Raw genomic sequence first — 23,014 nt, 5'->3', positions numbered from 1 at the left:
TTGGGTTGAGTTTGATGTATATTGCCTGTGGATGTTCTGTTCTGGCTTGTGGATCTTCAGGCCTTGAAGGGGGGGGGGGGGGGGGGGAAGGGTGCGTGAGGTGTGAATCAGGTACACATACCTCCTCTGGTCTAGGTAGCTACTTGACTGGTGATGATTTGACCCATACCTTGCCTAGGACGATGTCCCGAATGGGTGTTGTGCTGTGATGCATATCAAACAACTGTACTTTGTAGAATGTGGCAAAACAATTACACCCTCCAATCAAAGGAATCTTTTTCTAGAAAAGAGGGAGAGAAAAAAAAAAAAAACCATGCATTGATGGTCATTGATTGATAGTATGCTGAAATACAATGATGCCACATGTCTTATTCTACAATCCATAGCAGAATCCTGGCCAAAACCCCAAACACCATCCGCCATCCCAAAAAGAAAGAAAAAGAAAACAGTAATTCAAGCTGGGAAGGGGGAAAAAAAGGAAATTTATATATATATGTATATATAGGGACAGATAGGACTGAGGCGGAGTGCAGCACCAATCAGTGGATAAAAAAAAAATGCAAAGATGTATGTATCGCCGTAAATGCATTTGAATCCCTTCGCCAGTCTCTCCGCCTTGCTTGTACTTTCGCCTTGAGTAATGATTTAATGAAAAGTTTTTAGTTTTTTTTTTTTTATTGCCTTTGTTTCTGCGTCATGGTTTTCATGAGGTAGCGTAAGGTCGTCAGATTGAATCCGAGAATGTGAGTCGAAGCAGAGATTGCATGATTGAGGTTGAGAAAACGATAGGTCTGGTTCCAGAATACCTAAAAGGAGTGGGTATATCGCAGTTGGGAAAATCAAAAGAATGGGTAAATCAGAAGAGTCGAGTTAAAGGGTGTGATGCAAAAAAATAGACGAAAAGGTTTTTTGATAGTTAATTAAGTATCGTGAGTCATCTCTTGGGGACCCGAGGGGGGGTCGGGTTGGGGGAAGCCCTTATGTCGTCAGGCGTCTCTTCAAGTCACGCACATGGTCGAAACAACTTGCGTAATCACGCAATTCATTCTGAAATTGGGATGATATCGGAGATGCTTGAGAGGAGGAGTTGCTTTTGAGTGAAGATAAAGACGTCTGAGATGAGGAGGGTGACAGCGCCTTGGAGGACTGCGGAGGCCGGTAGAAGTTCCACTGGGAGTTTCTCGTTGTAGTACTTTGGATAAAAGTAGTTGTGACTGTAACCTTGCCTGGTGCCCTAGGGTTTTTCTTGGGCGCAGCTCGAGACTCGTGGGAGTAAGATGAAGCTTCATGTGAAACATCTAGTTCTGCGAGTCTGCAAGATTGGGAGCAGTAAGGGCCGCCTAGGGTCTGTCGGTCACAGACCAGGCAAAAGTCGAGGGACCATTCGGTAGCCATGTTGAGTTGTGGATGTTGTGGCGTATAAGAGTGTGTGTGTGGTAGTAGAGCAATATAGTAGTAGTAGTAGTAGTGGTGGTGGTGGTAGTAGCAGTAGTAGTAGCAGCAGTAGTAGAAGAGAATGTTACTAGGAGAGTGTTTCGGTTGTATAGGTGTTGAAGTCGAGAGGAGAAAGGCGGCGATCAAAATTTGTATTAGGTGAGTGATGCAGGTATAGAATAATTGCACAATGAATGTGAAAAGTGCAAGCCAGGAGGGTTTTGGAAGATTGTTGCGCGCCAAAGTAGTCAGTCACCTCATAGTAAGCAGGTCTAGTATCATTCTCGCCAGGGTAGCCTAGAAAGAAAGCTTTTCCCTTTCAAATAAAATTAGAAAGACATGTGAAGAAGAAACAAGTCGAAGCGCAAGTGGAGAGAAAGGAAGGAAATGCTAATGCAGCAGCAAAGAGGAAGAAAGAAACGAAGGGGAGGAGGTGATAATATAGAGAGATTCCGGCAAAAAACCCTGGACAAGACATAGTTATATGATTATCATTATGATTAACTATAGTATTACAGTATTATTATAATTTGGCATAGTATGATAGTCTAAAGTAGGTACTGCAGTGTTTGGGTACTGTAACTAAGTTACCTTAATACATGATTCAAGAGTCCTGTCGGCTGTCTCCACTCCCATCCCATTCTGTATTCTGATAGGTCTGGCGCTGGACAAAAAGTGGGGCCGAGGGAGGGGTAGAGTGGGTCCCAGGACCTTGCCCTAGTCTTGTTCAGGCGGAATCGGTCTGTTTTGGGACTAGCTCTGTTGCCTTTTTTTCCCTGCACCTAAAAGGGAGTGGCACAAGGTCATCTCCAAGGTATTCATAGGTACCTACCTAAGTTACTACCTATATCTAGTGTGGGAGAGAATCAATAACTCATGGCACCTGGAATGAGGGAAAACCACACATTGAAAAGAGTACCAACGCCCTCCCAAGGTCCTCCTCCCTTTGAACATCCAGAATCCACCAAGGTTGTATTGGTTAACCTGCCTGCCTGCACCTGCCTGCACCATTAATAGTGATTTACAATGTAATTAAAGAATAATATTATTGCCTCCTCCGCCCCATCCGCCGCCCGTCACCCTCGACTTCCATTGGATTGTGGGGAAAGAACCGACGGGTGATGCGCGTCCAGCGGGCCCCTCTTCCCCCCTTTTCTAGCCAAAGATGGTGAACAAGACTAAGACTGTCAGAGCCTAGGAGCCCAATGATCAATCTCACCACCTGGGTTCGGTTCAGGTACTACTTGAACAAAGAGTTGAATGGAAATAATCCCTCTTCTACCTATCTAGATTTCTAGGGTTACAAGCTCTCCCGGTGCTTTCGGATTCAACTTTCTGCAGAAGACTGGATCCCTCCCTTTATTATTGATTCTTTGTGGCATATGAATCCACCACGCTCGATCTATCTTTGTCCCAATAGGAACCAAGCGGGTTTGCATTTTTTTTTTTTTTTTTTTTTTTCTTCGCTACAGACTTTTTGAGTCCACTTTTAGTATTCCGTACGGAATTCTCGATGAATTAATGTGGCTTTAACAGAATGCATGAACTGCAACCACCCTAAATGGGTAGGGAGAGGGCCCTGGAAGGCTGGATTGGAAGGCCCAGGTCCAGGGAATCATGAGGAGAGACTGACGCTCACGAGGCGTCAGAAAGCGAGAATCCTGGATCAGCTTCTTGTCTGTTCAAGTATCATACCAAAGGAAATGGCGCTGCAAACAGGCCTGACCACGTTGGATTGTGGGGAAAGGCTGAGTGGAGGATTATTGTCGTGGCTCGGGCGCTTGGGCTGAGAAATTGGTAAAAAAAGAGAGAGAAAAAAAAAAAAAAAGGGGGGGAAGGGAACAAAAAAATTGAATTTTAACAATTGCTATTATTACACAGTGTATGTCCGCTGGAGTTAAGAAAGAAAGGGAAATAAAATTAGAACCATTAATATGAAAAAAGAATTCCAGAGTAATGCCACTTCCAGTCACTTGGAAATTGGAATACAGAGTGTACTCCTCCACAATTACAATTACACAATACTAGTAGTACTTGAGTAGTACCTTGTAGTAAAGAGGGAGAAGATAGAGAAGGAGGGCATACTCTTCGTCCCAAGTCACAGGTTCATTTCTCTCAACCTCATCTTAATTATTCCCAGGGAAGTTGATCCTAGAACCTATAATCTCCACCACTCATACTCTAGAACTTAATCCGACCATTCCTCTGATTGTGGCAGAGTATCTAAGTTACACCATTTACTTTCTGGACAAATCACGGTGCGTCTCTGACCCTGTGCACCTCTAGTTTCAACTTTCTCCTGCTTATGACCTTCCTTTAAGAAACAAGGAGTATCGATTATGGATGGATGGTGTATCTCCTAATCTACATACTGTCAGGTGTCTGCTTTGCCAAAGATTCAAGAATAAGCAAAGGAACAATCATCTCCTCAAGAGCTATTCCCCGCTGCATGCCGAGAAATGACCAGGGGGAATGTGACAAGATAAGATATCATGAAACCATCCCTCATGCAGATACCTTAGGGTACTTTTTAAGATACCTTAGTTGCCGTCTCTCGACAAGGGTAGCTCTGCGCAAATTAATGGGACTAATGGATAATGAATGACTCCCAAGACCTAGTCCAACTTCTTGGACAATTATCTACAACCTAGAGCGTCAGACCACCCCTCAGGCCAGTTTTTATACCCACATCGATCCACGGTATATCACGACGGGATCAAACATACATCATATCATGCATTCAAGTGGGTAACTCCCTCCCGTTCCTAGCGTACAGTGTGCCACAATTTTTGTCACACTATGTCCTGGATCCGATACTCTTCGGACATCTTCCCCCTCCTCCACTCCAAACTTTGAAGATGTAGAAGGAAGAGACTGCCAAACTGAAAGCATGCCCATAACCCCCAGTTACGTCAATTCTGCTGTAGAGATGATATAGTTCAAAAAAAATAAAACAGGTAATACCGGTGCAGAGCTGCGTAAACCTGCACATCAGTAACATCAGACCATAAGTTGCGGAGCTTCCGGTATGTACTCTGCCGGGAATAGAATAAAATCCACAGCATCCTGCTCATAGCATCTCGCCCTGCCTCAGTATTGAGGCTCACTCGGCGAATGAGATGCTCGAAGAGATCCTCTGGTAAACACAGCGTGCACACAAGGCGAAGTTCTCTTCAAAATCAGCTGTGCCGTATTGCTCTTCTGCAACCGAGAATATCTCCGCAGAAACATGCGAATTGTTAGCGATTAATTTTGACCCTTTTTGAGACTATGTCATATCCTCGAGAGCAACGGGTGCTATTTCAAGTTTCACGGTCCTTGTGTTTTTCTTGTTGAGTTGCAGGAATTCGAACTAGTGTCGAGGGTAAACGCGGCTTCGCTGCTTCGTCCTGACTATTGTCGTTCGTGTCATTCTCTTCTGCTTGCAGGGCTGTAAATTTGGCTTAACAGAGATCGCCATTAGTGAAATGCTAGTTATAATAGAGGGCGTTAAAAAAAAAAAAAAGACTTACTAGAGGCCATGGTGATTGCACGGAGCACATTATCCCAGTTAGCAAGTACGCAAGCCACAGCTAGTTCCGATAACAGAATTTAGCGAAAGAACTTAATAGCTAAAGCACGAGTGCGCTGCTACTAACCTTCAGTGCCATCCTTGAGGGTTTCCAATTTGGATTGGAGGGTCTCCATCTGCGTTGCAAGTGCATTGCTCATGTCACGAAGTTGATGGAGATTCTCTAGCTCAGCCTTTTTCGATGCAATACGGGCAGCTAAAGCTGACGACTGCTGTTGAGAGATAGTATTACTCGGTTGGCGAAGGGATGACCCCGATGATCCGGGAGGAAGCATGGTAGAGCGTGATGTGTACGCCATGGTGGTGAAAGCTCAACGGGATTTAGGGAAAGGAATGGAATATCCCAGCGATCCTAGCCAAGATTACACACGAGCAGAGACAGCTTTGGCGTAAATCCACAAAGTTCAAGTTTCTCTCGATACTGAACAAAGCCTGAGGAGGGGCCGACTTGATGACGGACTTACCCGCACTTTCCCAAACAGCAAAAAGCCTGACGAGCTTCTGCGCTAGTCCCAATGCAGACAATTGTCAACAACCTCTTCGACACGGCATCTTTGCTTTTGTTTACAATACTTTATTCCACCTCGAAATTCTCTGTCGACGCTGCGCTCTTCGCACGGTTGAAGCTAAGGGAGTTTACACATATATCGCTCCTTACTCTTGAACGAAACCCCTTTAGGTTTTGAAGAAGAAAAAAAAAGCAACCGGAGAAAAAGGAGAGCCCCCCGACTCCCTGTCTTCCTCACAATGGCCCGCTTGAATGAATCAACATCGTCAGCTGAATCAATAGAAATATGTTCGTTCACCTCTCATCCTTCTGAGTGATACATTTTGTGATGCTGATAATTTATACCACCTCTAGTAAAAAGACGATTTGTACGACAAAACCGTGAGATCGCACGAGTAAATTCGATACAGTCCCTGCGTATTCGCAGCCTCGAATCAGAGGTCTCCCACCTCCTTGCCGAGAATGTATCGCTCCGAGAGCAGCTGATAAGCCTCAGTCAAGAATTGGAACGATTTGAGGCGGCGAGGACGCTACAAGATGGCGTTTACGATGTCAAATCCCGACTCGATAGCAAGCTAGTAGAGCTGGGAAATTTGGTCGCAGAGCTGGGAAGCTTGCCTCGCCAGTTCTCTAAAACATGCCGCGAAAAATCTGAATCCACATCTCAGGTACCTCCAAGACGACCAGACCTAAGTCTTCGCCCTAATGCTGCCGACTCTGAATGGAATCCGAATGTTGAAGCCGATGGAAGACTTCCAATTATTCTGGAAGATAAATATTATCCAAGGCGCACATTAGAGTAAGAAGTCCTACCCATTCAGAACCCCAGAAACCCCAACTAAAAAATTGTGCATTAGGCCTCAAGAAATTGAACAGTTTGTGAACCATGACACGAAAATTCCTAGTTCTCCTGGGCTAGAAGACATCTCTATTTCCCCAAAGCCAAGCCCTGAAGATATCAGCCTGCCTGCAAACCACGAAGAAGCCGAGGACGATATTCAAAAATTGGGCTACGACGTGGGGGATGAACACGTGCTACCGCCCACCCTGGAAACAAGGCGAAAGAAAAGGACAGAACCAGCTACGGTAGATAAAGTGCAGGCCAATCCCGTATCACCATCGTTGCCGGATGTGAATTTTACACAAAAATGTGGCGCAAAACGCAAATTTTCAGTGGAGGATGAGCAGAGCTTTGAGCCAGTACCAGCGGAAGACGATGGCTTCGAATTCAGTCGGCCTGTTCACTCACCACTAAATATATCCTCGAGTGTGGATCACTCTCCGGTTAAAAGGAAACCTCAATCTAGTGTGCGGTCCATAAGTCTTGGGCAACCCAAGCGAAAAGTACTCGAACCAAGTATGTACTGTCAACTTTCTCTTTGTTGCTCTAGAATCTAACCGTGCAATCAAAACAGAGAATACAAATCTCAGTGTATCTTCCCCCACAAAATCACGCGCTATCAAGGGCTACAATCGGTACCAGAATAACGCAGCAAACGATGCAAGAGAGAACCTTCAACCAAAGGAAGACAAAGGCAACAAACTCCGGGAGAGAGACATTTCCCCGATAAAGCCGAGTGTTCCTTTGCATAGCTATGAACAAGAGGCGGATAACACTGGAGCTCATGACGCCGGACAAGAGTCTGCAGCTGCACCCACTCCGCCTGTTCGACCTTCGAGACGCCAGAGGGCCATCGTCAGCTATGCCGAACCAAACTTGAGAGACAAGATGAGACGGTCAACAAACGAGCTTGTAGCGGCAGTCGGGGTTGATAAACCAAGGAAGTCCACTTCCTACACAGTTCACACAGATACAGCTAAGGAATCGGATGAGCAAAGGAGCAGTATTGGAGCTTGGGATGTCGCCGAGGAAAAGCACACCTTGGCTCCTCTGGAAACGCTCAGCAGCCATGCGAAGCGTCAGATGAATATGATCTCTCAAAGGAAACGCAAAACTTCACCAATTGACAAGGCTAGCCAGGCGAGTGATGGCGCTTATATAGAAGACGCAACCGAAGATCAAACCCAGTTTTCCAGTGCTGAGACGGACAAAAACGAGAAAAAGACAATAACAAAACAGGAGGAAGCCTCCATAAAAGTCGATCCAGCAGTCTCTGGTACAACTAGACAGTCCCGTCGGCACTCCTCAAACATCAAGTCTTCTGAGCGAAACAGGCCTCTCGAAATCAATACTGAACTAGAAGGTAGTGCATCGTTTCAAGCTGGAGTGGCCAACTTGATATCCGAGATCACAACCAACTCTACAAGGAGCAAGGAGGATTTTGAGGGGGATTCCCCGGATCACGGCGATATATTCACCATTGAGGCAAAGCAAATAAGACGCGGGCAGCGAGCCGCAGCCAGGCGACGGAGTATGATGTTATAGATAGGTTTTGGAGTAGTAGGGGATCATTCGCAAATAGTATCTTAATGAGACCTTCTGCATCTACACTGCTTGTGTATCTAATCTCTATTGCGCTACAAGTTCCCAAACCCCCTAGTGAGGTAAGTCCAAAGAACCGGACCATCAAGTCATGCATGAGCTGCGCATACATCGCACGGCAACAATTCTTTTGCTTTGAAAAGAAACATCCCCACGCTATTATCTTGGCCTTCCCTCGGTATTCTGACGTGGCATGGGACGGATTGTCTCTCGAGTCTCGTTTCCGCGCCGGAAACAAAGAGCGAATAGCTAACAGCTACTTCAAGGAGGCCGTAATGTTGCACCTAGAGCTGTGCTACACAATGGGTAGCAGATTGGCTAATCCTCTCTAAGATGCCAATATCGTATCCCCGTCCTTGCCGCAAGTATTTTCATTTCATTCCAAATCCAGTGCTTCGTTTGTTCATTTATTCTTGGGCATTTTCTCATACGCGTTCGGACTAGGCTTTCTCCGTTTCGTTTTCCGGGTCTCGTGATTTCGCGAACAACCTTCCACCACTCGGCCTCTCTCAGGAGATCCTTGCGAAGAGTCATGCGGATGCTCTCCGTTTTGATTATGGGCGTGCTGGCACTTTCTTCTGCTTGTGGGACGGTCACTATGCGAGTCGGAGTCGGAGTCGGAATCCGAGGATGAAGAAGAAGACTCTTCGGAACTGCTTTCGCCAACCGGTCGGGCTTTGTGGTAGATACAGCATACTATATATATATATGCAGAGATTCGGTTATTAGTATCATCATGTACCCGGCATTGACTAGAGAGGAGGAGTGAGGTGGCTAGAGTCCTAGTGATCGCCTCTTCTTTCTTACCTTTGGAGCTCTTCTTGCCCATGCCTTCGTTATCGATAACGTCCTCGCTCCATCGGATGCGCCGCGAGGGTGCCTCATCCTGGCTTACGGGGGGTGGCGGTGCATCTTCTGCTCTTAGCCTGAGGGTTCCAGAAATGCGCGGTCTTTCTTCTACTCGGGTGACGGATGAGACCCGAGAATTGGGTGTTGAGGCTTGCGGCAGGGCTTGTCGGTTATGGGACATGTTGGGCCAAGGGTTTAAAGCTTCTAGTAAAGTTTCGTGTAATATATGGGGGTAATGGGGGCTTAATAAGACGGTTTCAGAGAATTCGCTGGGTTTGGTAGTGGGAAAGAAGTTGTAAAGGTGGGCGAATCCATCTGGTGATGTACTACTTCTAGGTTCCCCCCCTCACCGCCTGCGGAAGCTTTGCCCGTTTGGCGTCTTCTAGTGTCCTGCCCAGGGCTTGGATGATCCATCCAACCTTGGGGGTTCTTTATGTAGCACTGAACACTATGTTGTTATATTTGAGCATTCTGTGATATCATGTTTATCCATGACGGGAGTCCACCATAATAAGTGTTGGGCACATAAGACTCGAAAGGTCTGGGTCGTCAGTTCACATCACCTGACACAAGACAGCACCACTAAGAATTTATAATGTTTTCAAATTTTCGGTATAGTGGTAAATAAATACAGCTACCCTCCAAATTTTGCTCGCCAGTGGATTTTCAAGACACCACAAAGGGTAGAGAAGATGTCACCTTCCATGGTTGATGTGTGAAAACTACACACCAAAAGGAGCAGCAACGTTGCAGCGTCGAAAGGGGCTATCGGCTGGGACCATTTACTGATCTCGCATCGAAATTGGATCTCAATGAAAAATCCACAGAAATATCGGTAGAATAACACCGCTGATGGACAAAAAAATACATCCTAAAATAGGTAAGTAGAGAGCATCTCCTAGGTCTAGACTCCATAAAAGGACCAGCCGTCGAGCCAATCTTCGCCTGAACGAGACTCACAACCCCCCGGAACCCCCGTAGCCTCCACAGAACGGGAAAGGCTGGCCTCGGATCGTAATTCTTTGTCGAGTCATAGCTCGTCCTCATGATCCATCTCGGATGGCTTCAGCAAACCACCCACTTTCATCGCACGGTCACGCTCGGCAGCTTTAGCATCCTTCAGGGCTTGTTCCTTCTCCTCAGCATAAAGCTCCGCGTTATCACCGGCAAATTCCTTCAATGAAATCAGGAAATCTCGCAAATGGGTCTTAAATTTGTTGAAGTCGTCGTTGAAAGTAAACAAGCCCACCACGAACTGCTTGATTTGAATCCTACAAGATATTTAGCATACCACGTGCGCCAAACAGAGGGATCAGACTCACTCTTGCAGGTTCTTGAAAGCATTCTGTAAGAGGTTGGCGACATATTCTTGGAGAAATTCCTTATTGGAAGTTCCCAAAGGCGCTTGCTCGGGGGTGTAGATGGGATCCTGAACTTTTCCAGACTCGACAAAGTAGAACATCCGCGACAATAGCATCGCTTGAGATTTGAACCCTACACAACGATTAGAAAGAGCTTTAGGCTAATATAGCCAGACAAGGGGGGGGGAAGCCTTACCGGATTTGTGATCACTGTCGGTGAGGACGAAAAATACGTCCTGCAAGATAGGAATATAAAACTGACGGAAAAAGATGTTTGATGTTTGCACATCAGTCTCAGCCATATTATTCATGAGCTCCAGACACATGGTGAGACCGGTATTTTCAACCTCTCGGTTGTCATGTTTACTGGCCCACATGCAGGAATCAATGACAAACTTGAATTGGGTGGCATCAAGTTTCAACAAGGCTGGGAAGCAGTACAGATTGATCGCTTGAAGTAACTTGAAGAATTGAATACGGTGTTCGGGGTATTCGTGAAAGTCCTTGTTGATCATCTCTAGGGTGCATTCGAAAACACTTTCCATAATCAACGGCACTTTGTCTTCCATCAAGTTCTGTGGAGGTGGAAGGGGGGGGGGGGAAGGAAAGGAGTTAGTTAGTGATCTCAAAAGTAAATTGATTCACTCAGAATTGCCAATCAATGTGATTGAAGGGGCTAACATACGTGTAGCTTTTGAATTACTGTTGTCATGACATTCAACACTTCGGCTTCACGAGCATCGGGGACGTTTCGGTTATAATCAACGAGAACCGCCTCGAGAAGCGGAGGAACCATATTTGCATTTACCATTTCCAAATCATCTGCTTTTTGCACGTATGTGTCGATGAGCTTGAGGATTTCCTTCTTGATCGTTCGAAGGCCTCGGACTTTTGGCGTCTTCGTGGCGATATTCCCTAGAGGATGTCAGAACTGAAACGCATAAATGAGTGGCCAGCTATATGGGATGGAAGGAGGGAAATGTGTAAACTCGGATCACAGAAAAAATATCAGGGGTATGTATTACCATCGCGTGCAACAGCATCGCTAATAAGCTGGCTTGACGCCCGGAACATGTTCAGCATATCGTGGTAGATGCGTCCGAGCTGAGAGTAGAAATAGGTCCCAATAGACGAACATGCAGCAACGTTAGTCTTCATGATATTTCCGATAATTTTGATAGTTTCGCCGTCCTGAAGAACCGACGGATCCTGGTTGGCCTGCGCAATAATGGCATCCCAGGCGGAGTTGGGTAATGACATCAAATTTTCAATCAACCGATCCTGGAGGCTCTTTTGGCCCTGGGCAGAAATCATGTAGCCACAGGCTTCGTAGAAAGTGTGGACCTGCTGGGGTGAGAGATCACAAGTGATTTTGCGCATGTTGCGAACGATTTCTTCAATGAAGGGCTCATTTTCACCTGGCTGGAGGGCAACAAAATGCCGCCTACATTTGTTGGCAATCTTTATAAACGTGTCGCATGCCATGTCCTGGACGCCTGGTAAGAGTTAGCGATGGGAAGATCCAGAAACATAACTCGGCTGGGCTGGTCAGGCTGACCTTCGTGTGTCTCGTGCATAAACTCAAATAGCTTGTTGACCACAGTCTTCAAGAATTTCCAGTGGGCCTTCAAGAAACGCGGATACTGCCCAACAATGTACATAATATTACTGGCAACAACAGCCTTGTTATCCTTTCCGCGCTTCATCTCCGTAAGACCAAGAAGGTCCTTGATGACTGTGACCAGGAAACGCTTCTCGGTTTCCTCATTCATGGCCCCGGAAATCGATCCAATGGCCCAACAGAGAGTGTTACAATTGGCCCATGACCATTCCACTCCGTCAACTTGTTTGGCCAGTTTTTCAATCATGATGTTTTCTGTATCAACCACGTCCAGGTGGGTGAGGTACACCAGGCACTCCCTGATCGTCTTGTATAATTGAATTGTGTCGCTCTCTTTGACAAACTCACGGACAATCTCCCCCTCATCGTTTTCGACAATCAAAACCTCCTCCGGTCGAACCATTTTTTCTATCATAACAGTGCGTAGACTGGATAGCACTTCCTCGTACTTGTGTTTGCGGAGCGGATAGTTCGCCAGGGTGCTTGGGTGCGGAGCGCCCCCGTTAGACAGACCACTGACGCCCATGCTGACCAAGGGGTTGATATCCGTGATTGGGAGCTGCTGCATTTCCTCGTAAAGTTCTTGCACAAGCCTGGTCCAGTACTCCAGGCAAATCTTGAAGACCTCTCTATCATCGATCTGACTGATACGAATAAGATAAAAATGCGCATGGGTGAGGTAGTCACGATTCGGCAGTTTTTCAACGAGCTAGTTGAACAGACCAAGGTTGTTAGCGTCATCATGAGTAGGTTGTCTCCAACAACTAGGAAGAAACTTACAGAGAGGTGAGCGGTGAAGAAGCTGCACAAGAACAATGCCAAATTAAGTACAAACTCTTGGTCTCTGGAGTTGCTTTTGGCATAGGTCTGCTTAAGGTCCATTGATAGCGGAATTATCTTCGAGACAATAGTGAGGGTTTCCGTGAACATGTGAACCAGCCTTTCATCATAATTATACGGATTTCCAATCTGAAGCCCTCCAATCTCCGTGAGACACTTCAGAGTCACATTACGAAATTCGGGAACATCGAGGAATCGTGTGAGAAGGGTATTTATAATGGGGGTCTCAAAGATGTACCCCAATGGAATCCAGTTCAAAAATCGGAGAAGGGTCTCGAGGGTAGCTTTGACGAGGCTAGGTTGGTTGGCCGTGTTGAGCACCTCGGAGCACAGCTGAAAAATTGATGAGAACTCTTGTGTCATGGAAGTCTTCAGATTTCTGGCTTTAACGGAGGTCATCTGATCCTGGGAAAAATCAAAAACTTCTTCGGAGAGCAGTCGCAGGATAGCCATGTTGTTTTCGCAGATTGAGAGGCTGGTATGGCATGATGAGATGATTTCGTTGATGAAAGTCGGCCAGTTATGCGGCCACTCTTGTTTCAATATAGAGACAAGAACTAGATTCAGCTTGTTTATAAAGGCCCGTTCGCTCCTCAACTTTTCCTCTGATTGCGAGTTCTCGATGATGAAATTGACGATAAAATTCCGAATACCTGTAGGGAAAATCGCATTAAGATTGACAGGATCGAGCTCGATGTCGGTAGATGCTTACCTAGGCATTGCTCTCTGGGTAGAACCTTCCATCTTGTCATAATAACATCGTCGAGAACTTGAAGGGCGAGATCTACGGATATCAGCGATGTACGGATGGATTGGTTAGGATAGGAATTCATCGCACATTTAGTCTGAGGGTAAGATGACTCTTGAAGGATATTCCCTACGATTAACCAGGCATCCGGGTTTTGCTTGAACTAATGAATTTTAAGACCGGTTAGATGGACGACCTCATCTCTCTCTCTCTTTTTTTTTTTTTTGTTTGTTTGGTTACCATTTTGGCGGATCGGAATAAAAAAACTTACTTCTGTTAGGGTCTGTTGAGCTTGCTTTTGCTGCCGGATTGAAAAGAAAAGAAAAAGCATCCCAGATCAGTTTACCAGTTCAAGAAGCATGGGATAAAATTTTTTTTTCTAACGGGTTACTTACCAAGTCACCTTTACCTTCGTAGAAGGCGCGGACAGTGCTGTCCAACTCAGGGATGGAAACCGACATTCCGCTCCGGTAGATGGGTGATTTGGGGATGAAATCTCAGAGGACGCGTTGATCGAGGATGGGCAGCAGGGGATTCACGTGTATCCAAACGAGGCTGCAGATGTTTATCGCATAGGGTGTATGAGGAAAGCCGAGAGTGTTAGAACGTTTGGTGGTGGGGTAAAGGCACCTCCTTTGGAGGGGTTTGTCGGAGGCAAGGTTAACTAGTAAGCTCCTGGGAGCAAACTACGGATTGAAGGTTGCACCGAAGTTCTGGAAGGAAGAAGTGGGGGGGATGAAGATTATGATTTGAGATGTCAGAGTCGGGTTTGGGACACAAGAATTCCCAAGTAAGAAGAACGGAAGGGGGAAGGACCAGGCCAAGTGGTATGCAGAGAAAGTGAAAGAGAGAGAGAGAGAGAGAGGGGAGTAGTGGCGGTGAGTGTGAGTGTGGTGGTGTCGTTGCTAGTACATCGTAGTAGGAGTTGTGTTGCAGGTAAACTGAGCAAAGCTCCCCTCTCGGGACCGGTTCTATGTATCTCCACCAGGAAGATTAGTCATCGTCACCATCATCCTCATCTTCTCTCTTCTCTCTCCCCTAATGCATACACTATAACAGTTAAATTACTAGTAGGGTTTCAAAGGTTACCTAGGTTGGTACTACTAGTTAGTAGTAGGTACTAAGTAATGACAGTAATAATGATTTCTAAGGTATTACGTGGAAGATAACCAAGGACACTACCAGTATCTATCTACGTAGCTAATGTAAGGGAAAAAAGAAAAAAGAAAAGAAAAAAAGTACTCTACTGGATTAATCTCTCATGAAAAACATGCTAAGAATGAAATTAGGAGGGGCAGGATTCTGACCTTCTGGGTTATGTACCCAATCATGATCATTTTTACCGGGTTATTCGATGTGCTTTGCTACTAGGGACTACTTAGTAGTAACCGCGTCCAATATCCCCTGGCGCCAATGGCGAACAAAGCGACTCCTCCCTCGTTCCGACCCACCCACCACTTCGCTCGTCGCCGCTGTGCCGCGCTTCCCTCGCGGATAGAGCGAACGACACCATAGGAGAAAGGCGTCTGACCCTCCCTTTCAAGGTGGCGTGTCGCCTGAGCGCGCCATCACCTCGACTTATCCAACCATATCGCTCGCTTCCCATGATGTAGCCAACCATTTGCTTCGCGCGGTCAGGGCCGATCGCGCGCCAACCTCATCCCTCTGTCCAGTGAGCTTCTCATCAGCCAGCTGGCAGCCGCATTAAACCGCATCCTCTTCCTGTAAAAAGCACCTACACCCTAGTAAACTGTCCGGAGTTGGGGATATTCGCTTCCCCCCCCCCGGTCCAAACTCTCTTTCCCTCTCTTGTTTTTTGTTTTTTTTTTTTTTTTTTTTTTCCTTTTTCCTTCCCCCCCCCCCTAACCCATCAGGAGTTCTCACTCATTATTCTCATTATTCTCATTATTCTCATTATTCTCATTATTCTTATTATTCTTATTATAATACATATATAATATAATTTATATTTCTTCCTCTTCTCTTCGCCAGAAAAAAAGGGTGGGCGGTTGGCCCTGTACTAATTATAAGACTTTTTTTTGTACAAAGCGTCTAGCCCCATAGCCTCGTCTTGTTGACTGCCATCTGCAGGCGGCAAAAAGTCTCATTACCATTCCCGTGCTGAGATGTTACTCGCTGAATTATCACCTGCTATCGCTTATCCTTCTTCCCTCCACTCTGAATCTCAGTAGTACTACAACTACTCCGATCCCCCTCCTCTCTCTCTCTTACTCTTACTCTTTCTTTCTTTCTTTCTTTCTCCCTCTCTGTCCCATAACCCCCGTTCCCTCCCCATCTACTCCTCTGACTTTGAACTGTCAAGTCCTCTCCAAACTCTTTTTCTCCCTCGTTTGTTATAGCCGCTGCTAACAGCGTCTTTTCACCCCATCTCTACTAGCGAATCTGAGACTTTGTTACTTATTCTATATAACTACATTCTTCCTTCTCTTAATCAGCCGACATCTCCCATTTCGTGTTCGACATCTCCCTTTCGCCCTCGGCTTGTCACTCCTGAATAAATTTGTCAACATCTTGCAATCCATCACCTGTCGCTATCCAGGGCCTCACTTTTGCGCCTTAACTCTCTCTCTCGCCTTTCCGCAGCAAATAGTGCGGTCATCGCCGCCTGATCCTCGCCGGCTGCAGAATCTTGCGGTCAGTTGTGCAGAACAACAAATTCGTTATTCGCGCTTGCAGTGTCTCGGAACATTTCCGCCTAAGTGCACAGTTTGCGACGCAGTCCAGACCTACGACTCCTATATGTCCAATTCCAAGTATTCATAGTCTGCGCTCTTTATGAATTGCCTGGATCTCACCTCTACCCTCGTATGGTTCTTGGATGAAGGACACTCATTATACAAGGAGCTGAAACCTGATTCACCGGTGAATAAGAATCGACAAGCTAGCCAGCCATCTTCAGATTATCCAGTGTCTCCCAAAGCACCAACAAAGTACCTCTTTCCACAATATACACACGACTTAGGCGCCTCCGCGGCTGAGTCGCAATAAAAGAAAGAAAATCGCGTTTGTATACATACTATTATGACGGCCATCGCCACTGCGGCAGTGATGAATGACCACGACTCTGAAAAAGAGTCCAAAATAGATCATAGTCCGTCACGATTTACCGCGGTGAATGGCAGAGACACTGTGATAGCTGGGGCTGCAGCTCCGATTGCACCACCGAGTGGCACATCGAGCAACGGCGACCATAGGGAACCTACAGAAATTTGGTCACGGGGCAGCCATGATCTATCCTCGCGACCTGAAGAACGGATGCGCGAGAACGGAAACGACCAGGAAGATCAAAGTTCCCAGCGATCTGCTTCTCTCTGTCCTCCCTCGACATCCAACAGAAGCAAGCGGAAGAGGTCAGAGTCTCACGATCAAGAAGAGAATTCCCATACGTCTTACAGAGCCCTGAGGAGCCCGTCTCATCTAGAACCCGAACCGGGAGAGCATTCCGTACCGCCACCATCCTCGAATGGCATTGTGGGGCCTCAACCCGATATTGAATCTAGAAATACATCTGCGCACAGCCGGCCAGACGATGCCGATGACTCAAGAACGTCGTCTGCGAATCCTTCTTGGTCAGAATATGATACGCAGCTGATCAATCAATCCCAACGCGCTCCGCAAATCGATGCCTCTGATGCTCAATTAGCAGAAGCACTCCAGCGCGAAGCGCAGGGTCCAGAGGTTACTCAGAAGACTTGGGGTACAATTAACCGGCCGGTTGACGCGCCTGTGGCGAGTGAACAACCTTCACCGCTTTCTACGTTCTCCCAGGAACGCTCCCAAGCTACGGCGCAGGTCGCGCCTAAGAGGAAGCGCGTTTTTAGCAACAGAACCAAAACCGGTTGTATGACTTGCCGACGAAGGAAGAAAAAATGCGATGAACAACACCCAGCTTGTGAGTCCTGTTCAAAGATCTTTCGTTCCCCCGATTTACTTAGTACCGTAATATTCTGACTCTCGTAGGTAATAATTGTATCAGAGGAGGCTTTCTATGTGAGGGATATTCGTCTCGAAGCACATGGCAGAAGCCCTCAAATGCGAAGACTCCAGTTCCCTTGCAATCAAAGGAGGGATATCCTGATATTAGTAGTCAATATGTTCATGATATTAACCAGCACGACCGGCCGCAAAATATAGCAGAGCAGCTTGAGCCAGGGAAAATGAGACCAATAGTTGTGGAGGAAGAAACCCGCGCTGCTGCCCAGTTCAACACGAGCCCAACGGGAGTAGGTCCAAGCCGGGGATCGTGGCCAAAGCGAAGCTGGCCAAGTGCCAGTCATGCGAGTTATATTGCGGATCCCCTGGCTAAATCAGACTATCGAGAAGTTCCATCGATTCACGAATTATCGCGCGAGGGACATCCTAAAGCCGAGTATCAGATCGTTCCCCCAATTAGAGAACTTCCACATGGAAACCATTCCAAACCAAACGTGCCTCTTTTCCAAGGTGGAATTGACCAGCGACCAGCTCACACGAGCAGTATCGATACCAGCACTCCACAAGCCCAAGCAAGAATGGCGTTGAGTATCGAGCACCAGTTGTCTGTTCGTGCAGTTTCCGGTGAGGAGACGGAGAAAGATAAAATGATCCGTGGTGATCTTTATCGGCCGTTTGATATTCATCTTGTGGAGGAAAGAGATCGGTGTAAGGCGGCTCTATGGCGGTTTAACAACAGCTGCAATCCTGTTTCTGGGCTTAGTACGAAGGAACAGAACCGCTTGTTGAAAGAGATCCTCGTTCCTCCTCCTCCGGCTGTCAATTCACCTTCAGCCGCTACGTCGCCCAGAACTGCGGGGTCCATTGGGCAGGGTGCCGTTGTGGAGGCCCCCTTCCAATGTCATTATGGGTACAACGTCCACATAGGCGAGGATGTCATGATCTCCGAAAGTTGTCTTTTTGTCGATGACTGTTCCATTACGATTGGAGCCCACACATGGATTGGCCCGAGGGTAACCATACTAACCTCTATGGCTCATTCAAATATGCAGGAGCGCAAAGGTTCACAAAGTCGCTACCAGGGACGACCTGTTACAATTGAAGAAGATTGTTATGTTGGTGCTGGTTGCACAATTTACCCCGGAGTTCGACTACGACGCGGGGCCTATGTTGCACCAGGCGAAGTAGTAAAGTCCGACATTGTGGCTTATGGATTCCAAGGTCTCAAGCCAAGCTACATGTGATGTCAGTGGACTAAGATATTAATCACACATATAGCCACCAGCATACACCTTATAGGATGGCACCGGTCTTCGGGCCTCAACTGTTTATGCCATAGAGCCCAGAGACTTTCCTTATAAACCCTGCTGCTGTCCTCTTGTAATTCTATGCCACTTTCCTTCCTCTCGACATCTTTTGTCTTTTTCTTTTCCCATCTTCATTTTCTTTTCTTTACCGCTTTCTCTCTTGGTCCTATTATACATCTGGCTGGCTCAGAGTACAGGAACGTTCTTATGCAAATATATATATTACTATTTCTTTTGACCGAATACTACCTGACATTTTTCGCTTCCTTCTTGTGCGTACTCCATGCACAAAGTCTACAAAACACCAGTACGTGGGTCACCTGTATTCTTATTACCTGCAATACCTACCCATTATGCGGCCATATAGATACGCTAGCAAAGAACGACGATAGCAATTGCGATCAATAATATTGGTAGAACCCGGGAAAGACAAAGGACTAAACGAATATACGCCTTTTTAGGCTCGTCAGACAGTATTTGACGATCGAAATATTATTTTGAATACGCCGGGCTATTTCTACAAATGGTCCAAAAAATGAGTGCGGTGAGACGAATGGAACTGGCAAACAAGTCGACTATATCAAACATGAAAATTTTCGAGAGAAAAAAAAAACCTAGAGCCAATCGAGGAATTCTGGTACGAAGTAGCTCACTACAATACCGGCACCAGCCCTTAGAATCCCCTCTGTACTTTCAAAGGCCATAGATTTCAAATCAAAAACGCCAGCCTTAGCCCCTGCATGTATCATAGCATACTCGCCACTTACCTGATAGGCAGCAATTGGCATATCCGGAGCGAGCTCTTTGGCATCTCTGATTATATCTAGATAGCTGCTTGCCGGCTTGACCATAATGATGTCTGCTCCCTCACCTACATCCCTCTGAATAGCCCGTCTGGCAAGTCCACGGGCCCCAGGAGGCAGTTGATAGCACTTGCGGTCTCCAAGCGAGGGGCAGGAGCCCGCCGCATCGCGGAAAGGACCGTACAAGCAGCCACTAAATTTTGCACTGTAGGACATTAAGAGGACACGGTGAGCTAAACCGGCCTCGATCAACTTCAATTTTATAGCGCGAACTCTCCCATCGTTCATATCAGAGGGGGCAACACAGTGTGCGCCGGCTGTGGCATAAGCTAAGGCGACATCCGAAATCCGGTCGACAGACTGGGCATTGTCGAGGGAGTCATCCTCGCGGAGTATTCCACAGTGTCCATGCGAGGTGTATTCACACAGACAGACATCTGCCACTATATATAATTGAGGAAACCGGGACCGAATTAGACGGATAGCCTGAATAACAGGGCCGGCAGGGTCATCGGCGGATGTCCCGAGAGCATCTTTGGCAGAGGGATGCAAAGGCACTCCAAACAGAATAACAGAGCGGAGTCCCTTATTAACTAGTGGTCTGAGATACGGAACCAAGCGATTAATCCCTCGTCTGTATTGATTGGGCAATGACGGAATTGGTGTTTCCTCATCCGGATTATCCGTAATGAACAGAGGATAAATCAACATTTCCTGGATAGAAGTTAGGGTCTTGGAGGAATTGCAGCAAGAAATGCGATCGCAAAGCCATAGGATATATGCTTGAACTAGGGAAAATACAGACCTTGGTTAACTGCCTCTCAGCTTGCCATGACCTGCTCAGGGGATGACTGTAGCCGGCATGAAGTTGGCTCGAAATATCGCCCGAGATGCTGACACTCGTGGCGGCTGTACTTGTGTAAGATCGAGCAGTCGCCTGCGATCGGACATTGGATATCTGGGAACTGCGGTCTTCACGGGCGTCTCTCAAGGCTAGGTCGGAGACAAGGTTGGAAAAGGACATGGTTGATCGATGTGCAGCGGATTCTTTGCCAAGTGAGTGAGCTGAAATCCGCGAGATTCAAAAGTACTCTTTAATCACAATAGATGGATTATTATTATATCCTCACAGGAGGCAATAGATCACAGTCACAGAAATATATCAAATAAAGAGCCGAACTTCACAGTGTTGGCTGTTGTTTTGATTATTGAACCTTTCTTCACAGATGAAGGTGCAAAGATCGTCTTTAAAATATGGAGCAGATTGAAATCCAAGTTCGACAATTGGGTGAAATTTAGCCGAGGATAATCTCCAGCGCCATTGGTGCTACGGATGAATCCGATGCGACGGTAGATTAAGAAGGTTCCCAGCCGACAGATGCGGATTCGAGGAAGCCTGTCTTGGTCGCCGCTTCTCAATGAGCCTTGTCAAAATCTTTACCCCAGACTTTGTTGTGCCCTCCAATTCTACGCAAGTGGATCCGACGGGAAAGTAGAAATACGGGGGTCATATACCGAGTACTACTGCTCCATGGATGCCTCCTAATGTTTGCCTCTATCTCTTCGATTTATGAAGAGGTAACAACCCTGAAAACTTTCGGCTTCATACCCGTGGGGATGGGCCCGACGAGATGATGTTAAGCAGACGTCTCCGTTCTTTGCGCACCTCCATCCACCCTCCATCCTCAACCACCACCACCTTACCATCAATACAAACGCGCCTCCATCGCCCATCAACCTCCTGGAAGTCGATCCTAAATCCTTCAATCTCAGAATACATGACATTTTCATCGTTCACATGTTGACCCTTTTGGTACGCAGCGGATAAAATTTGCATTGCCCTTTCTGGTGATACTGGGGGGAAGTGTATGATTCGCAAACGACCATCAAGAGGAGCGGAATGGGGAGAGATCATGAAGTCTTTTTCAAGGTTCGACACCAAGGTTGCCAGCACATACATGTGTTCCCTGCACCCCACAATCTCCTCGTACTCCCTGCCCTCTTGGTGAGAACTTCGGATAAGGGTGATTATTCCACTGTACTTATGAGTCTCGCTACCATCCGATGGAAAAAGCAGCTCCTTTGCAGCCATCTTAAATCTATCTGCACCGAATTTGCGATAATGAACAGTATCGCTATCAGCAACCAGTGCGGCGTGTATTCCCCAACTAGCAACAACACCACCGTATGTTTTTGGGCAGTGATGTTCAAGTAACGGTGATTCCCCTATCAAGGGTTCCCGGTCCAGGCAACCATCAATGACATAACTAGCGCCAGATGAGAAGCTTGCAGCAAATACCGGCAGTGAGACTGGGCTGCCACGCAGTAATGTCATTAGCGCTGCTTTAGGTTGAGCCAGAAGCCCAATAGAGCTTGCCATGGCATTTCCTGTCCCAACCGGAATGAGCGAAATGTTCGGTGGTACATGAAGTGTCATTGGGTAATTATAAAAGGCGTTGATAAGGTCGCACAAGCCTCCATCACCAGATAAGAGAATAATGGTTTGTAAAATACCGGCTTCGGATTGAGGAATAAACAACGAGTGGCATAATTCGGTAATGGTGCACGCTGACTTTGTTTCATGTACTTCATACTCGGCTACACGAAGATACCCGAGGAGCGGTTGTAGAATGTGGCTGAAAATCGATTTCGCCATGCCCATTCCAGAGCCGGTGGAAATAATAACATGAACCCTTGTGCCTCCGTTTGTAGAAGACCTGAGATGAGAGGCCGTTTCGGTATAGATATGACTGGAAAGAAGAGAAGATGGTGCCGATTTAAGATGGATACGCTCAAGCCTTGTGGAATTCCCCAGATCCTTGGTCCCGGATGTATCATTCCCCTGAATAAACAGCATGGTATGTTTGAACTTGTTGCCGCCATCGCTAGGAAGTACACAGACTATGTCATCAATAGGTATCGTTAGATACTCTTGGTTTCCAGTGGTACTGCATCGCACATGTTCTTCAACAATCACCGCGTCAAAGCATATGGAACTAGAGGTACAGGTATTTGTGCTTTCAGTCATTATTCAGTATGTAGAAGAATGTGATGACTTTGGTTAAATGTTGTAATCAGGCAAAGGTAAAATGAGCGCAAGACTTGGGAGTGTGTATACCTGGGGGGGCATGATGATGGTAATCAACCCCTCCAACCCAAGGCCCATATTAACAAACTAATCTAGCACCACCCTGTAACCTGAACTGATCACTATAGGTGATTTTCTAGGGTCGAATTTCTTTTCTGGAAGTCTAAATATAATATCTAGTATATTAGGGAGAGTATTTCATAACTATTTTATATATTAAATAACATTTATATTTATATTCTAAATAAGTACTTTTGAAATATGTAAAAGCATGCTGATTCGGGCAAGCAATGTCTAAACCATTGGACCAAAAGATCACTATGATCTGATCTGCCCGAATCCCACCCTATATACCCTAGCTATCCTGTTGTCTTGGTACCAGTGCACCTAGTGCACGCTGTTGCAAAATATTAATGTTAATATAATAAAATTAAGTAAATCTATTAAATTTATATATACTTACAATCATATTATTTTTATATTAAAT

General features: G+C 46.4%; 8 protein-coding genes across 8 annotated transcripts; 2 read left to right on the top strand and 6 right to left on the bottom strand.

Annotated features, from left to right (window-relative positions):
* Nucleotides 1-783: 783 nt before the first annotated feature.
* Nucleotides 784-1,574, bottom strand: P175DRAFT_0130144 (uncharacterized protein). Its single transcript, XM_040892397.1, has one exon. The coding sequence runs from the start codon at nucleotides 1,393-1,395 to the stop codon at nucleotides 979-981; it is 417 nt and encodes a 138-aa protein (XP_040753762.1). The 5' UTR covers nucleotides 1,396-1,574; the 3' UTR covers nucleotides 784-978.
* Nucleotides 1,575-4,736: 3,162 nt separating this feature from the next.
* On the bottom strand, nucleotides 4,737-5,304 carry P175DRAFT_0433365 (DASH complex subunit DAD2; the record flags this gene model as incomplete). Its single annotated transcript, XM_040893596.1, has 3 exons — nucleotides 4,737-4,876; nucleotides 4,947-5,006; nucleotides 5,073-5,304. The coding sequence occupies 3 exons, from the start codon at nucleotides 5,302-5,304 to the stop codon at nucleotides 4,737-4,739; spliced, it is 432 nt and encodes a 143-aa protein (XP_040753761.1).
* Nucleotides 5,305-5,465: 161 nt separating this feature from the next.
* On the top strand, nucleotides 5,466-8,182 carry P175DRAFT_0130003 (shugoshin family protein). The gene is made up of 4 exons (XM_040892396.1): nucleotides 5,466-5,801; nucleotides 5,868-6,312; nucleotides 6,371-6,870; nucleotides 6,929-8,182. Exons 1-4 carry the CDS (start codon nucleotides 5,753-5,755, stop codon nucleotides 7,897-7,899), a joined length of 1,965 nt encoding a protein of 654 aa, XP_040753760.1. The 5' UTR covers nucleotides 5,466-5,752; the 3' UTR covers nucleotides 7,900-8,182.
* A 177-nt stretch (nucleotides 8,183-8,359) lies between these two features.
* P175DRAFT_0473233 (PPP1R11/YPI1 family protein) lies at nucleotides 8,360-9,247 on the bottom strand (the record flags this gene model as incomplete). Its single annotated transcript, XM_040895162.1, has 2 exons — nucleotides 8,764-9,247; nucleotides 8,360-8,652 (listed from the first exon to the last, which is right to left on the bottom strand). Exons 1-2 carry the CDS (start codon nucleotides 8,984-8,986, stop codon nucleotides 8,360-8,362), a joined length of 516 nt encoding a protein of 171 aa, XP_040753759.1. The 5' UTR covers nucleotides 8,987-9,247.
* Nucleotides 9,248-9,835: 588 nt separating this feature from the next.
* On the bottom strand, nucleotides 9,836-13,836 carry P175DRAFT_0507215 (exportin CRM1; the record flags this gene model as incomplete). The annotated part of the gene is made up of 11 exons (XM_040898251.1): nucleotides 9,836-10,076; nucleotides 10,128-10,299; nucleotides 10,363-10,741; nucleotides 10,852-11,081; nucleotides 11,192-11,662; nucleotides 11,725-12,496; nucleotides 12,568-13,280; nucleotides 13,340-13,411; nucleotides 13,466-13,538; nucleotides 13,647-13,676; nucleotides 13,771-13,836. 11 exons carry the CDS (start codon nucleotides 13,834-13,836, stop codon nucleotides 9,836-9,838), a joined length of 3,219 nt encoding a protein of 1,072 aa, XP_040753758.1.
* Nucleotides 13,837-16,417: 2,581 nt separating this feature from the next.
* P175DRAFT_0507214 (uncharacterized protein) lies at nucleotides 16,418-18,573 on the top strand (the record flags this gene model as incomplete). The annotated part of the gene is made up of 2 exons (XM_040898250.1): nucleotides 16,418-17,288; nucleotides 17,357-18,573. 2 exons carry the CDS (start codon nucleotides 16,418-16,420, stop codon nucleotides 18,571-18,573), a joined length of 2,088 nt encoding a protein of 695 aa, XP_040753757.1.
* Nucleotides 18,574-19,110: 537 nt separating this feature from the next.
* Nucleotides 19,111-20,843, bottom strand: P175DRAFT_0498897 (porphobilinogen synthase HEM2). Its single transcript, XM_040896610.1, has 2 exons — nucleotides 20,245-20,843; nucleotides 19,111-20,153 (listed from the first exon to the last, which is right to left on the bottom strand). Exons 1-2 carry the CDS (start codon nucleotides 20,461-20,463, stop codon nucleotides 19,251-19,253), a joined length of 1,122 nt encoding a protein of 373 aa, XP_040753756.1. The 5' UTR covers nucleotides 20,464-20,843; the 3' UTR covers nucleotides 19,111-19,250.
* Nucleotides 20,844-20,893: 50 nt separating this feature from the next.
* Nucleotides 20,894-22,556, bottom strand: P175DRAFT_0555038 (diacylglycerol/lipid kinase family protein). The gene has a single exon (XM_040900604.1). It carries the CDS (start codon nucleotides 22,465-22,467, stop codon nucleotides 21,043-21,045), a length of 1,425 nt encoding a protein of 474 aa, XP_040753755.1. The 5' UTR covers nucleotides 22,468-22,556; the 3' UTR covers nucleotides 20,894-21,042.
* Nucleotides 22,557-23,014: the final 458 nt, after the last annotated feature.

This window comes from Aspergillus ochraceoroseus (assembly GCF_002846915.1).
Source record: "Aspergillus ochraceoroseus IBT 24754 chromosome Unknown P175scaffold_2, whole genome shotgun sequence".
In the NCBI taxonomy this organism is placed as follows: Eukaryota; Fungi; Ascomycota; class Eurotiomycetes; order Eurotiales; family Aspergillaceae; genus Aspergillus; species Aspergillus ochraceoroseus.
The sequence above is the reverse complement of the archived record's forward strand: the minus strand, read 5'-3'. Positions and strand labels throughout refer to the sequence as shown.